This window comes from Melanerpes formicivorus, unplaced genomic scaffold (assembly GCF_026170545.1).
Source record: "Melanerpes formicivorus ecotype bairdi unplaced genomic scaffold, bMelFor1.0.p_v2 SCAF_11, whole genome shotgun sequence".
Classification (NCBI taxonomy): domain Eukaryota; kingdom Metazoa; phylum Chordata; class Aves; order Piciformes; family Picidae; genus Melanerpes; species Melanerpes formicivorus.
In genome coordinates, this window is record NW_027142363.1 from 7718621 (window position 1) to 7733661 (window position 15041).

Genomic DNA, 15041 nt, shown 5'->3' on the forward strand with positions numbered 1-15041 from the left:
AACCTTTGTGAAGTTCAGCATGAACTAATGAAGTCCTGGACTGGACTAACCACCGCCAATGGATTACTGGTAGGGTAGAAGCTTTGGACTTGATGATCCTTGAGGTCTCTTCCAACCTTGGTGATTCTGTGGTGATTCTGCTTTGCTGAAAAGAACTTGAAGGACGTGGTGGACAGGAAGATAAGCATAGTTCTGGAGGGAAGGAAGAAGTGGATACTGGCATAAGGAGAATAAATGGGTGGAACAAATGGTTGGGGAAAAAGTCTGATTGGGATCAGGCCCAAGCAGGATGAATAAAGGCCAGATAAACTTCAATGGAAACAAAAATAGCATTCCACACATACCTGTACAGAATTTTTGGCAGATAATTCAAATAGCTGATGATAAATTCCTATTTTCTTTTTCCCACTTCTTAAATACTGAAGCAAGAGAGAGGCCCATCTAGTATTAGAAACAGGTATCTTCAGATTAAAACAAATAAATGCGTGTGTGAAGCAGATACAATATTAAAGCAAGGACAGTGGCTAGTTGACAGTAACCTTTATCCAAATTTGTGTCTTCAGAATTCAAGTGGTTTGTTACCTTATTTACTCAGAAATTAAGAACAGAGAGAGGATTAATAGTAAGTGTTTTGAAAGGATTTGGCAAATGAATCATTGTTAATGGTATAAAGTCTCTTAATTGATTTTCGTTTAAGGGGGGAAAGAAAAAATGCCAGAAGCAGCCTTTGTCTCATTTCTATGGGAAGACAGAGTTGATTCCCTGGCTTGAAGTGTAGTAAATTTAACAAAGCTGCTTCTATGTACTGAACACATAAGAAAGCAGTCAATGTAACTTGCCTGTTACAGCAGAGGAACTTATTAAACAATCCTTAGATATATTCCTTAATATAATTTTGGCTTTTGTAGATGCAATTTATAGGGACAACATCAATAATTTTAACTTTTATTATTGCACAATGTAAATGTGTTTTTATTTTATTATAGGAAATAAAAGTAACCAACAGTCAAAATGTAATATTTTGCATTTTATTTTCATTGTGGATTCAAAACTATGATCTAAATTATATCTATAAAACATATAAATTATGTTGGACTGAGCAGCAGTAATATGAAATTGGAAAGACTGAGTTATCATAGTATCATAGTATCATTCAGGGTTGGAAGGGACCACAAGGATCATCTAGTTCCAACCCCCCTGCCATGGGCAGGGACACCCCACACTAGATCAGGCTGGCCAGAGCCTCATCCAGCCTGCTCTTAAACACCTCCAGGGACGGGGCCTCAACCACCTCCCTGGACAGCCCATTCCAGGGTCTCACCACTCTCATGGTGAAGAACCTCCTCCTCACATCCAGCCTGAATCTCCCCACCTCCAGCTTCATTCCACTGTGTTTCCTTATCTTTAGCATTTAGATTTATCTATTCTTTGTTTTAAAATTGGTTATTTACACCTTCAGATTTGTAAGTAAATGTCATGTAAGGCTATAGCCTTGAAGATAGCCTATAATATGCACAGGTGTGGCTAATCTCTTTGTAATACTGCCCTTTCTATTCTGAAATCTTCTGGAGCCTTGTCTTGTGATTATAAAGCAGTCACTGCAGAGCATAGTTTAGGACTCCACTTCTGCTTCCAAAGTTGAATCAATGTCGTATAAAAAGATTGCCTTTTTAAAGTTTTTATGTTTGCACTGCAAAGTGCAATAATGATTACAGTCGGTTGGAAAGAAATGAAGGCAGTGCAGATAGTCATCTAATTCAGTTTTCTAGAATCATCCATGCTTCATCAGAAAGGTCAATTAAGATTTTAACAAGGTCATTCCCAAGATAACAGAACGTGTCATAAGCAAATCTCAACCTGCTGGTAGCAGAGTCTCTCACGTCCTCTCTGCTGTGCAGAAACCTCTTTTTTTTTAAGCAAGTCTCAAGAAACAGGCTCCAAAAACATTTGTCAGCTCATACAATATTCCATTCTTTGCCTGTATTCAGAGATATAAGTCTGTATACTTCTGAAATGTACAGTTCTGAATATGTGTTCATACATATTTCAGAGATTTAGACTTTAAAAATACAAAAACCAAAAGCCCAACCCAAATTAAAGTCACGTCTGCACTCATGCTGTGGATGCACATACCTCTTGTCAGTTGAAACATAGGTTTATTTTTATTCCTTGTCTCTCATGTTTGGAACATCAGCCTATGAGAGCCATGTATCTGTCATCACTGCAGCTTTTCTCATAGGGTGTTTTGTTTTGCTGTTGTTGTTTTCTTGTTGTTGTTTTTTAGCGAGATTAATTATTTCTGTTATTTTTAATATCCAAGAGTGAGATCTGTCATTAAAATAAATGACCACTTCAGAGTTACTAGCAGCTCATTTTCTGGAATTGGACTTTTGAAGCTGAAGTGTGTAACTTTTCCTCCCTGTGATAGGTTTCAAACACAATCACCCATATCAAAACAGTAGAAGACCAACAGGGAGAAAAATAGATGTCTCCTCCATCTGCCCTCTTCCAGTGACTCCAAAAAATATTTTCTGAGGTGGATTTCTAAACTGGATTTGCTCAGTGCTCTACTTCTTGGCCTGAGTGGATTTCTTTCATCATTTTGTGTCTTCCCCTGCAAGAGAGGGCCAGGATATGTGTCATTGATAAAAATATTAAACAGCACAGGTCCCAGTACAGACCCCTGAGGGACATCACTTGTTACTGCTCCCCGTCTGGACTTGCCATTGAGCACTACGCTCTGTCTGCAACCATCCAGCCAATTCCTTATCTGCTCAGCAGTCCACGCATCAAATCCATATCTCTCCAACTTGGTGAGTAGGATATTGTTGGGGACCATGGTAGAGGCCTTGCAGAAGTCCAGATAGATCACGTCCATAAGTTGTCCCTTATCACTTTGTCATAGAAAGCCACAAGATTAGTCAGGCAGGACCTGCTCCTAGTAAAGCCATGCTGGCTGTCTTGAATCACCTCCCTATCATCCATGTGCTTTAGCATGGTGTCTTGGAGGCTGTGTTCCGTGATTTTCCCAGGCACAGAGTGGAGTCTGACAGGTTGGTAGTTCCCAGGGTCCTCCTTTCTACCCTTTTAAAAACGTGGGTGTGCTGTTTCCTTTCTTCAAGTCCCCAGAGACCTCATCTCACCTTCCAGGACTTCTCAAATATCATGGAGAGTGGTCTGGCAACCACTTCAATATCTAGCTATAAAACATATGTAGTCAACATTATGTTACCCATAAATATGCAGATATTGCAGTTCTATGTGTGTCATCATCATCACAAGATTTGTTTTTTAATAAGCTGCTGCTCTTAGGAAAAAAAACAGATGAGTCAGTGTTTTGCACTTTAATGAACAGAATTTCATAGGTTGCATATTTCAAAGAAGAGTTTCTATTTAGAATACTGTAATTTATTATTTTTGCTAGCAAGATGGAGAGAAAAAAAGAGAAACTAACATTATTTAAAGTAGGAAGGTGAAAGGAGCTATAAATTAAAAACAATTCTAGAACTGGAGGTGAGGTGAGGAAGAATATTAATATTGGTACATGAAATCATTTGATAGGTTGTGTTTGGGGATTTAGTAGTGGAAGTATAAATGCAATCCTAATTAATATTCTTTCCAATCTTAAATTAATTATCACAAAATGAGGAGGCTCAGGGGAGACCTTATTGCTGTCTACAACTACCTGAAGGGTGGTTGTAGCCAGGAGGCGGTTGGTCTCTTCTTCCAGGCAACCAGCGCCAGAACAAGAGGACACAGTCTCAAGCTGTGCCAGGGGAAGTTTTGGCTGGAGGTGAGGAGAAAGTTCTTCACAGAGAGAGTTGTTAGCCATTGGAATGGGCTGCCCAGGGAGGTGGTGGAGTTGCCATCCCTCGAGGTGTTCAAGAGGGGACTGGATGTGGCACTTGGTGCCACAGTTTAGTAGTCACGAGGTCTTGGGTGACAGGTTGGACTTGATAATCTTTGAGGTCTTTTCCAACCTTGTTGATTCGATGATTCTGTGATATTTCCTGCTTGTTGTAGCAAATACAAATTCTGTTAATTGCTTGTGTATTCTAAAATAACATGACATAGGAAAAAATGCCACATGTTATGACATTCTATCTTAAAAAATTATAGTTGACAAGCCTACCTGGGAATTGGAATTCAACCGTCTGAAATTCTGTCTGATGGTATGTCAGATGGGGGGCTTTAATGAATTAAAATGATCTGGCTGAGCATTGTGCTTCAGTTAAAGATAGGTTATAGTATTCCATAAAATTAGGAGATAACGAAGGAAGGGAACAAGAAATTATTCTTTACATTGTTTTACTCAGAATAGGAGAAGGAAGAAATGCTCAGTGAAAGAATCTGGCACCATCTGAAAGAGTTCCTTATATGAAAAGTGGAATTAAAAAATGTAATCAATTGTCATCAGATGTTGAAGTTTAAGGGCTTAGATAGTACTGAAGATGTTGAAACAGGATGGATGTTAAAACTGAATGTTTCAAACAGACCTTTGCATGCCAGCATTTGGAGTGGGGAACACAAAACCAAACAAATGGGAAAAAAAAAAGAAAGCCCAAACTTGTATTGATTCCTTGAATTATCTTTTTTACTCCTCTGAGAACTGCAGTAGCTGCTAGTTAGACGTCTGACCTGACCTGTAGTATAGATTTTGATCTGCAATTCAGAGTTCATTTGTGCTTACATATTGAAAGTGCTTCAAATCTTTAAGCTTGCTATAACTTGAGCAGTAAAATATTTAATCAGAGGAAATCTGGCAGCCTTAATAAATATGTATTTAATGTCATGAAAATATTGGGGGGGGGTGGGTGGGTTTTAAAGTTTATGATTGTGTGGTACACTAGAATATTTGCTTATTCATTTCTCAGACTAATTTCACATTAATTGCAACCTTGTTGGTTCTCAAATTAGAAAGCTTTCAAAGCAATCCTTTGAGAGAAAATTAGTTTCCTAAATCAAGATAATTAAAGACGGGAACTTGGTAGTACCCACACAATAGCATTTAAAGATCAAAGAACGCAGAGGTTAAAAGAAAGAGCTGTAAAAGGCAGTCGGATTTCTTATGATCTCTGCCAGTGTCACTTATTTATAAGCATTTCCTTGAACTTTTAATTTTTTGAAACAGAAAGAATATTTATACCAGAGATGTTTTTATAATTCAGGCAGGGCTTATGAGGCTGTTCTGACATTTTTCAACCGGTCAAAAAGGATGACTATATCAACAGCAATAATTTAACATTTTTCATAATACTTTAATAGGCAGTTGTCCCTTGAGGCGGATTAACTGGTTTCAAAAGTGTTTTTTCTTGGTCAATAATACTTCTAGTACCTGGTGATAATAATATCTATTCTTTGCCTATTTTTAATATTTAAACTATAAAGTTCCAGGTTATTGTCACAAAATTCTGCAAGCATTTATTTCATTTCAACTAAATTGATGTAGTGAAGATATGTGAAGCAAAAACTGCTCAAGATTATGATTTATTTCTTTCAATCCTAGTTTATAATTCAAGACCCACATAGTTCTCATTGTTGTAGTTTTAATTCTTAAATTATAGAGTCCCTCCTCATTAGCACTAGAAGAGTGCTTTAGAGGCATGTTTCCCAAGAAGACACAGTCTCAAGCTGTGCCAGGGGATGTTTAGACTGGATGTTAGGAAGAAATTCTTCATAGAGTGATTGCCCATTGGAATGGGCTGCCTGGGGAGGTGGTGGAGTCATCATCACTGGAGGTGTTTAGGAGGAGACTTGATGGGGTGCTTTGTGCCATGGTTTAGTTGATTAGATGGTGTTGGATGATGGGTTGGATGCGATGATCTTGAAGTTCTCTTCCAACCTGGTTAATTCTATTCTATTCTATTCTATTCTATTCTATTCTATTCTATTCTATTCTATTCTATTCTATTCTATTCTACTCTACTCTACTCTACTCTATTCATCAGTTCCTAGTGTGTTTTAATGAATGCTATTGGATGATCCCCAAGCAAGTAAACTGACTTCTTTTCAGTTCAAATGATCTGAAATACAGATTCCTGAAATACACCTAAGAAACGCTTGCCCCCGAAGGCCTTTCAGTTCATCAGAATAACCGAGTCCTAGCCTAAAATAAAATTTCAGAAGACTACAAATCCCAAAAGTTTTCTATCATGCTGCACTACTAACTAAGGGAAATGGGCAAGGAACTTGTCCCTGCCAACATTCTCCAGTTAGGAGGTCAAGGCTGCATGTTTTTATCTACGGATAATTCCCTTACTAAAGAGTCTAAAAACTCAGCTCTTAGAGACCCAGGCAAAACTTTGAATTTGAGTGTACAAATTGCACACTTCTGTCAATATCTCATAAATACTATTGTTTTTATCCAAAACTGAACAGAAAATTTAATTGTTGAGAAACTTCAAATCCACTCAATTCGACTTGTTTATCAAAGTCCTCCAAAGGTCATGTCTTTTACTTTCAGAAAATCTTTCTTGCCAAAAGCAGACTGTAAGTGAATAAATTTAGGTATCTTGGGTTTTTTATCTTTTTAAAAACGTGGATATATTTTTAATCTTGATTTTCTGTGATAATATTTAAGCAGTTACATAGTTATGCCATCTCTTATGTTTTGATGGAAATAAAAAGCTACCTGGAAAACTCACAATAAATATAGTTTGCTTGAGGTTTTGTTTTTCGGTTGTTGCTTTTTGGTCGCGTGGGTGGGCAGGTGGTTTTGTTTGTCTATTTGTTTTGGGGATTTGGTTTTGGGTTTTTTTTTGTGTAGGGGGAAGGCTGGAGAGGGCAGGAGTGGGTAACTGGTTAATATAAGTCTTGTGGCTAATACTATAAGAAGCAGAATGTGCTGGGTTGAGGCAGCCCCCTTCCCCACCCCTGGCAACAATAAACACTCAGACAAACGGATTGCAAAAGTGATGGAAATAAATAGAAATTAAATAGAAATTAAATAGAAAGCAGTGAACATTTACAGAAAGCCAAAAGTGCAGTGACAAAGAAAAATCCCCAAACAGACCCAGAGAGATCCCATCCCCACCTGAGGGTACACCCAAGACCCCCAGGGCTCCTTCTTCCCCCTCCCACTGCTAGGCTAGTCTCAGCTGGCCAGATCTGAGACTGCCCATCCCCCCATGGCCTTAGGCCTAGCCAGGCCCAAAGCCAGGAGACATCTCCCCCAGTTACTGACTGATGGAGAAGGAAGAAAAGAGCAAGTGCTAGACTCCGCACTGGATCTTATAGTGGTGCAAAGGATTGTGGTAGGAAATACTACATAATTTCCTGTGTCCACCCCTCTGGGCTGGACTTCTGGACACAGGAAGTAAACATTGCAGGGGGGCACCCAGCTCAAACTGCAACACAGACTTTAAGCAATGTCCTTTTTTTACAGTTGTATGCTATCTGTACTCAGATATTAATAACGTTCATTTTTTTTCTGCTGCAAGTGTCACAGAAAAGAATATTTAACATGATCTTCTGACTAGGTTTCAGGATTTGTGACATTGTTGCACAAAACTAGATTGTGTTGGTTCTCTTTTGTTGTGTGTTTTATCCTTAAAACATCTGTTATTCCTCAGAAGGCAGTTTGAACTTCTAACTCTTCTCATCACGGAAAACGACACTTCAACAGACGTAGGAAATGAATTCATGATGACACAAAGACTGTTTTGTCTAGCTAAAAATAAAGCGTTCTGTATTCCATAAGACAGAAATTCAAAAAGGAATCCATAATGATTCAAATAAAAGCTTAGAACTTTATATCAGAACTGTGTTTCCTACTGAAAAATCCAAATTAATGCTAATGTGATGAAATGGAAACTTCAGTTGTATTGAACCACTTAATTAATCACGAAACTTGATGTCGAGCAATTAAAAATGTAACTAGCATCTCTCAGTACTGCCATACACTGGAGAAGTGATGCTTTATGATTTAGAAGTAGCCTACCCGCTACAAAGCTGAAAAACAACCAGCCTCCACAGAGGCTAAATTTTTGCTTATTGGCTTTGCAGATGCAGTTAGTCTTTCAGATCTTTCTGCAAAGCAAAATGAAGGCAAGCATTCAAGGCACTGAATGGAAGACAGGCTATCATTAGTATAGCATTTAAAAAACAGAATAAAGCATACTTTTTGGTGTTACAAAGTACATTAAAACTAGAAAATATTAACATTAACATTTTTTGGCGAGAGTTGTATTAATGTAATTTTCATTCAAAGCCCCTTGTCTTTTGTCTGGGAATCAGTGGATTTAAACATAATAGTCTCAGAAGCCTACATAATCATGGGGGGAAGACTGACTGACTTGAATAGTTTGTTCTGGTATTGAATTTGGTACCAATTGAAAACTTACTAATTTCTTAATGCTAAAGAACAATGAGGCTAAAAAGATTAAGTACTACTGTAATCATTTACTGAAAGCAAAATCACATTGCCCAAGTTTACTTACTGCACGGAGTCAAAGCATACCAAAAGTATAACTATGGTCAGAGAACATAGGTTAATCATAATTAGGAGCTTCTAAAAGAATGCAGTCCTCTCAGTTAGATACTGCAGTTTGCATTTTTTGTTTCTTCCTTAAAAAAAACCACTGTCAAAGCTATCCAAATTAGCTTCTGTAGCTATTACTTCTGTCTTCAGTTCCTCCTTGATTGCAAGGTATGCCTTGTTCTGTCTTCGTAGCTGTGTCCTTTTCTTTTTAACTGCCTTCACATGACCCTCCCTCTTTCAGTGGATTTGTGGCCCCAGCAGATTTGGAAAGACCCCCTCCAAAGCTTCCCACTGCCATCTCATTTCTCAAAAAAGTAAATTTTGAAATTCATTCAGATCTATTTATGAAGCATAGAACTAGTCAACTATATTGAACCCAATTTACATAGTTGACATTGGGATAAAATACAGTATGTTTCTTTTTTTTCATATCTGCTTGGTGTCATACTTTTCAATACAAACAGGGGGAAGCTTTTCAGGCTTTTGAAGTGTTTGGCTGGTTTTTAGGAAATGGAATTATCAAGAAGTTGCTGGATGGAGTTACTAGTTGGAGCAGAGATTTACCTAATATTTTTCAGATTTTATTAAAATATTCTTACTATTTCCTTTTTTGTACCTTGCATATATGTTTTAAATATATATTTTTATTGTATACACATTTAACAGTATCACAGTATCACACAGTATCACAGTATCACTTAGTTTGGAAAGGACCTCAAGGATCATCGAGTCCAACCTATCAACGCAGACCCCATGACTAGACCATGGCACCAAGTGCCACATCCAATCTCCCCTTGAACGCCTCCAGGGTCGATGACTCAACCACCTCCCTGGGCAACCCATTCCAATGACGAATGACTCTCTAGGTGAAGAACTTCCTCCTCACCTCGAGTCTAAACCTCCCCTGGCGCAGCTTGAGACTGTGTCCTCTTGTTCTGGTGCTGGTTGCCTGGGAGAAGAGGCCAACCCCTTCCTGGCTACAACCACCCTTCAGGTAGTTGTAGAGGGCAATGAGGTCACCCCTGAGCCTCCTCTTCTCCAGGCTAATGTTTTAATATATTGCTAAGTGACAAAGTGACAATGGAAGTGACAATGGAAGTACTTGTTCAAAGCTCTCACTGGTGACACTTCGCTCTTGCATTAGGTTCTCATCTGTGTACACAGAGCTTTGACAGCTTTGTGGATGTTAGTTCTGAAATGTGAAGGCTGCTATGACAAATGGAACTGAAATCAATTATTCTACTAAGTATTAAGTCTTATGAATAGAGTCATCTGTCTACATATTTAACAGAACAAATGGACCTCTTATTACTATTCTTACTTATCTTAGCAACCCATTAAGGACTAATTCAGCAGAATCCTCTTAGTGTAATACAGCTGACAATAATTCTTTTACAATTACCAGGTTCCAAAGGGATGGGATTGGTTATATCACCTACCGCTGGTAGTGGAGATTTTTGCTATGAAATTACCCATGTACTGAAGACTTGACTGAAGCCCTGACTTACTCGACTTTTTCCTAGAACAGCTACAATTCAGTAGTGTTACACTCCACAGTGTTCTGTCTGAAGAGATCTCATGGGTTTTGGTGTGGGTTTTTTTGTTGTTTGAGGTTTGTGTGTGTGGTTTTGTTGTTTGGGTTTTGTTGTTTTGGTTGGGTATTTCTCTCTGGGTTTTTTTGTTGTTGTTTAGTTTGGGTTGGGTTTTTCCTTGTGGTTTGGGTTTTTTTTTCTGGTTGTTTTGCGTTTTATTTTTATTTTGGGATTTTTTTTTTGGGGGTGTCTTTTTAACAACTAGTTAGTCACAATTCTTGGAAGCAGGCAGTATTTCTTCAGATCTATCAAAAATCTAACATTCATTTCTGGGTTTGGTTTAACATCGACACAGCCTGCACTTCAGTTTTTGGATCCTCACTGACTTAATAAAATATGCATTTTCCTCTACATTCAAAGAACTTCAGACCACTCTGGTGCAAACAGTTCCCTTTCATATTAATTTATTAGCTGTCAGCACACAGCAATAACTTGAATTGTGTGTATTTTGCATGCCCTTTTCACAGAGTTTATAATAACCTAATTCATCTATGTAGTTCTTCCTGAGATAAATTTGTAAGCAATAGAAAACTTTCTAGATGTGTTGTCTCTTTGCAATGTTTTACTTCAAGTCATGAGTTAGCCTTCTCCTACTTTAACACGGAACTATTTGCTTGACTGTCTGCTAAGCACAGATTGCTAATCAATTGGGCAATATTGGGCAATACAAAGTTGGTGAGGGGTTTGGAGCACAAGCCCTGTGAGGAAAGACTGAGGGAGCTGGGGTTGCTTAGCCTGGAGAAGAGGAGACTCAGGGGTGACCTTATCACTCTCTACAACTACCTGAAGGGAGGTTGTAGACAGGCGGATGATGGTCTCTTCTCCCAGGCACCCAGTACCAGAACAAGAAGATGCAGTCTCAGGCTGTGCCAGGGGAGGTTTAGACTGGATGTTAGGAAGAAGTTCTATGCAGAGAGAGTGATTGCCCATTGCAATGGGCTGCCCGGGGAGGTGGTGGAGTCGCCGTCATTGAAGGTGTTCAGGAGGAGACTTGATGGGGTGCTTGGTGCCATGGGTTAGCTGTTTGGGTGGGTTGGATTGGTTGATGGGTTGGACACGATGATCTTGAAGGTCTCTTCCAACCTGGTTTGGTTTATTCTAAAATAAAGGTTTATTCTATTTTTCATTCTAGTTTGCATAAAGCTACGTTTTTCTATTTGTGTGAAGTAGAACTAGGAAAACAATGAGGCTGGAAATACTGGACAGATGCTCTTATATTTTTCTATTTTGTAAATATTAAAATATGGTATGTAGAAAATATGATTTCCTTTTGGTTTCAGAGATGTGTCTGGCATGTCTCCACAGCCCTCACGACTGCACTTAGGCTAAGAATTTTAAATGGGCTTTGACCCTTTGCCAAAACTGTGTTCAAGCCTCAAATATCTATTTCATCAGTGAAGGAAAAATATTCTCTAACTTTGCTTTTTATCTCTATTTTTATCTTTATTTCTTACATTTTACCTGACATCTATTGCTTCATCTATTATATTTACATAGTTCAACATCAGTTAATATATTTACTGAAACTAAGCAGTGAAATTGTCCTTGAAGCAATACTGTGGAAATGCTGGCATATATGTTTCTGAAGCAACACTACAAACCTCATTAAAAAAAAATATATTACCAGACAGGTGGTGGTACAGGACCTACTAAGTGAGTCTATGATTTGAATAAACATCTAAGCTCTGATCTCAAAATTGCCCAACCTATGATTTTGTTGGTACCTTTATTTCCAACCAGCAGTTATATATCAATGATAAATGATTCTTATCCTGACACATAAGAAGTGAGGCTTTGAGTATCACATTATCACAGTATGACAGTATCACATTATCACTAAGGTTGGAAGAGACCTCGAGGATCATCGAGTCCAACCTGTCACCACAGACCTCGTGACTAGACCAAGTGCCATGTCCAATCTCCTCTTGAGTAGACTCCTGGATGATTTATAACTCCTTGATGCTTATTACAACAAAAACAAATCTTTGAACTTCATTTCCTTTCCTACACTTAAGCTTGTCCTTTGTATCTGGTGTAACAGACCTAAAAACTTAGATGAGAATGATCTCCTCAATCTCTTTCGCTGTCGGTGCTGTGTATGTGTCCTAAAGGAGCCTTCACTGTTTTCCTTGCTACTGTAATGAGAATGGTACTAGCACCTCCTGCTATACTAGAGTCAACATTTTTAGAGTCCACTTAAGTTTCTTCCTGACCTCTAGACACTCATGCCCTTTTCCTAAAGGTCTTTATGGGCTGGTAAGTTTTAATACTAGCAGAGTACACACAGATACTTATTTTTGCCTGAAGTAGTCTGTGTTCTTGGGGACATTTTGTGGCTTTTGTTGGGAATTTCCTTATTACAGTGGGCAGAGTGGAAAAAAAATATATTCTTTAAAAAAATGTATTTCAATTGTGATGATGTGCTTAGGAAAATTATCCACAATTCAGGACACTGCATGAAAAATGTTATTGATCTTACAGAAGTTTGATGGGGTTTTTTTTTTGGTCTAAACCAAATCAGTTTGGCAGACTGATACTGAAGTAATCTTCAGTTTTATTTTGCCCTTTTTTGGTTTTCCTTTTGATATGGTTGTTAAACAAATGACAAACATTTGGTCTGATTCTTGCTTATTCAGGCTGTTTGTATGAAAATACATTAGTTAATAGCAAATCTATTTCATGACACTTTCGTCACATATGTATGAAATACTGCTTCATTATTTTTTCTATACATTTTTCATTTACATTTTACTACCAACTGAACAAAGTCGTTGTGAATTTTTAGCAAGTTTTTAAGTTCTAACATACTTACAGGCAAAATTTGCCACACCAAAACGTTATTATGGAGTTTAGAGATGGTTGTAACATTGGACATCTGCCCTGGAAGATATCACCTCTAGTGAGGTTGGTAGGTTCAATATACACTCTAGTTTTCAGAAAGGTGAAGTATTTCCACACACACGAAACAGACTGCAATTATTGTATTTCAGGACTGAAACCCTCTTGAGTTAGGACTGGGCTGGCCACTAAATAAGTGACAGACACTCTTTATTAACCCTTCTCTCCCAAAGGAAAAGGGAGGGGAATAAGGGAGAGACTTCTGAATTTGAAAACTAAAACCGCTTTAAGGAAAATAGTAACAATAAAATGAAATATATGCAAATATATACAAAACCAATATTGAATCCAACCTCCTTGATGGTACTTAATCACCACCACCACTGATGCTGTAGCTGAAGTGCCAGACTAGGCTCATTAGCAGATGGGAACTGGATTCAGGAATTGGTGGATTTGGACCAAAGGTGAAATGAATGGAGTCCTCTTCAGATGCCAACCATTGAAGTTGAGAAAAAAACTTGACCCTTGTTATCCCTCAACTTTATACCAAATATGATGCATATAGAATGGACTTTATAGTTGTTCAGTTTAGGGTAACCTGAAGTGTCTGCTCCTACCTGCAGGTGCAGCCTTTTGCTCTGCACCCCAATATAGTACATAAGGTAAGCATTAACCTCGATGTGCATACCAGTCCTTGGTGCTAACTAGAAACACTGAACATTATCACTCCTAGAAGCAGACACTGTATGCAAAAACATGCTGTTAACTTCAGAAAGTGTAGTTACTTAAAAGGGACTGAGATAAAAACTAAAATCACTGAACAGAGAATTAGTTCTTTTCCAGATCAAACCATGGCAAACCCCCAGATTTTTGAAACCATATTTTTTTAAACTTAGAATACACCTCAGTTCTCTGCATCATGGAAAGGTTTCCTTACACTAAGCCTGAGCCTCTCCTGTTTCAACTTGTCTTTCACCTATCTACCATACAAAACTGTGAAGTGCCTGGCTGCATCATCTTAATGAGTTTCATATAGGTGTGAAGAGGTAACTGTTAGGTTTCCCTGAAGCTTGCTCTTCTGCAGATTGAACAAGCCTAGCTCCCTCCAAGCTTTCTTATGGTTGTATGACTACCAGCAGGTTATTCCCTCTCAGGTGCAGAATTTAGCATTTATTCTTACTGAGCAGAAGATTTGTCTTTTTTTCTGTATCCCTGGGTCAATGACCTCTTTCATGTAACTGATAAAGTTGTTAGATAGGACAGATACAGGGACAGAACCATACAGTACCCTGCTTTTTACTGGTCTCCAGGTAGAGAATGACCCATTAGCCACTGTACTCTAAGCCTAAACAGCCAACTTTTTTCTTTTTTTTTTACCAACCTAGCTGTCTGTTCATCCAGACTGTAGCATTCTAACCTGGTATGATGGGATCTTCTCCCCTATGTCCTGCAGTGGGACTGGCTGTGTCTGTCACAGAGCCCCTGACCTCCCTCCCACAGAAGTCACCCCTGTAACTATCCCCTGCTACCAAACCCTTGCTGTGTACACCCAATACACTTGGATACACAAATATTGTGGGAGGCAGTGTCCAAAGATTTGATAAAATTGAGGTAATTTCCACCTGCTGTTCTTCTCTTATCTACAAAGGTAATAATTTTATCCTGGAAGGGCATGGGGCTGGTCAGGTGTGATTTATCCTTGGTCAGTCTATGATGAATGTTGCCGCTTAAGTTATTCTCACTGAGTTTTTGATTTTATAGTTGTGTTTATTTCTAACCTTTTTTGTTTCCTTAAAATTTTATCCTCAATTTTAGGATGTCACATTATCCTTCCTGTAATATATTCTCTTTAGTTTGATTATTTTCCCCACTTCTATATATATATATATATTCCAATTCAGAAGATGCAGTGCTTAGCTGGAACATTTTAGCTTTGTTGAATAGGTTCTGTGGTGAGGAAATACAAAACGTGAACATACAACATTTAAACTAATAAATGCCAAAATGTATTCATAACCTATTTTATATTTTTCAGCCCTACTTCAGGTTACAATTTCTCTCAGCAAAGTTGAGCTCAGTGTGGGTGAATCCAAGTTCTTCACATGCACAGGTATGTATTCATTGTACTTAGA

General features: G+C 38.2%; 1 protein-coding gene across 2 annotated transcripts in view; it reads left to right on the forward strand.

Moving 5' to 3' along the window:
* NCAM2 (neural cell adhesion molecule 2) overlaps positions 1 to 15041 on the forward strand; it is a 224800-nt gene that overhangs the window by 83185 nt on the left and 126574 nt on the right. For both annotated transcript variants that reach the window (XM_068144456.1, XM_068144457.1), the window contains exon 2: positions 14945 to 15019. In XM_068144456.1, coding sequence (XP_068000557.1) covers positions 14945 to 15019 — 75 coding nt within the window. The remainder of the gene's footprint in view (positions 1 to 14944; positions 15020 to 15041) is intronic.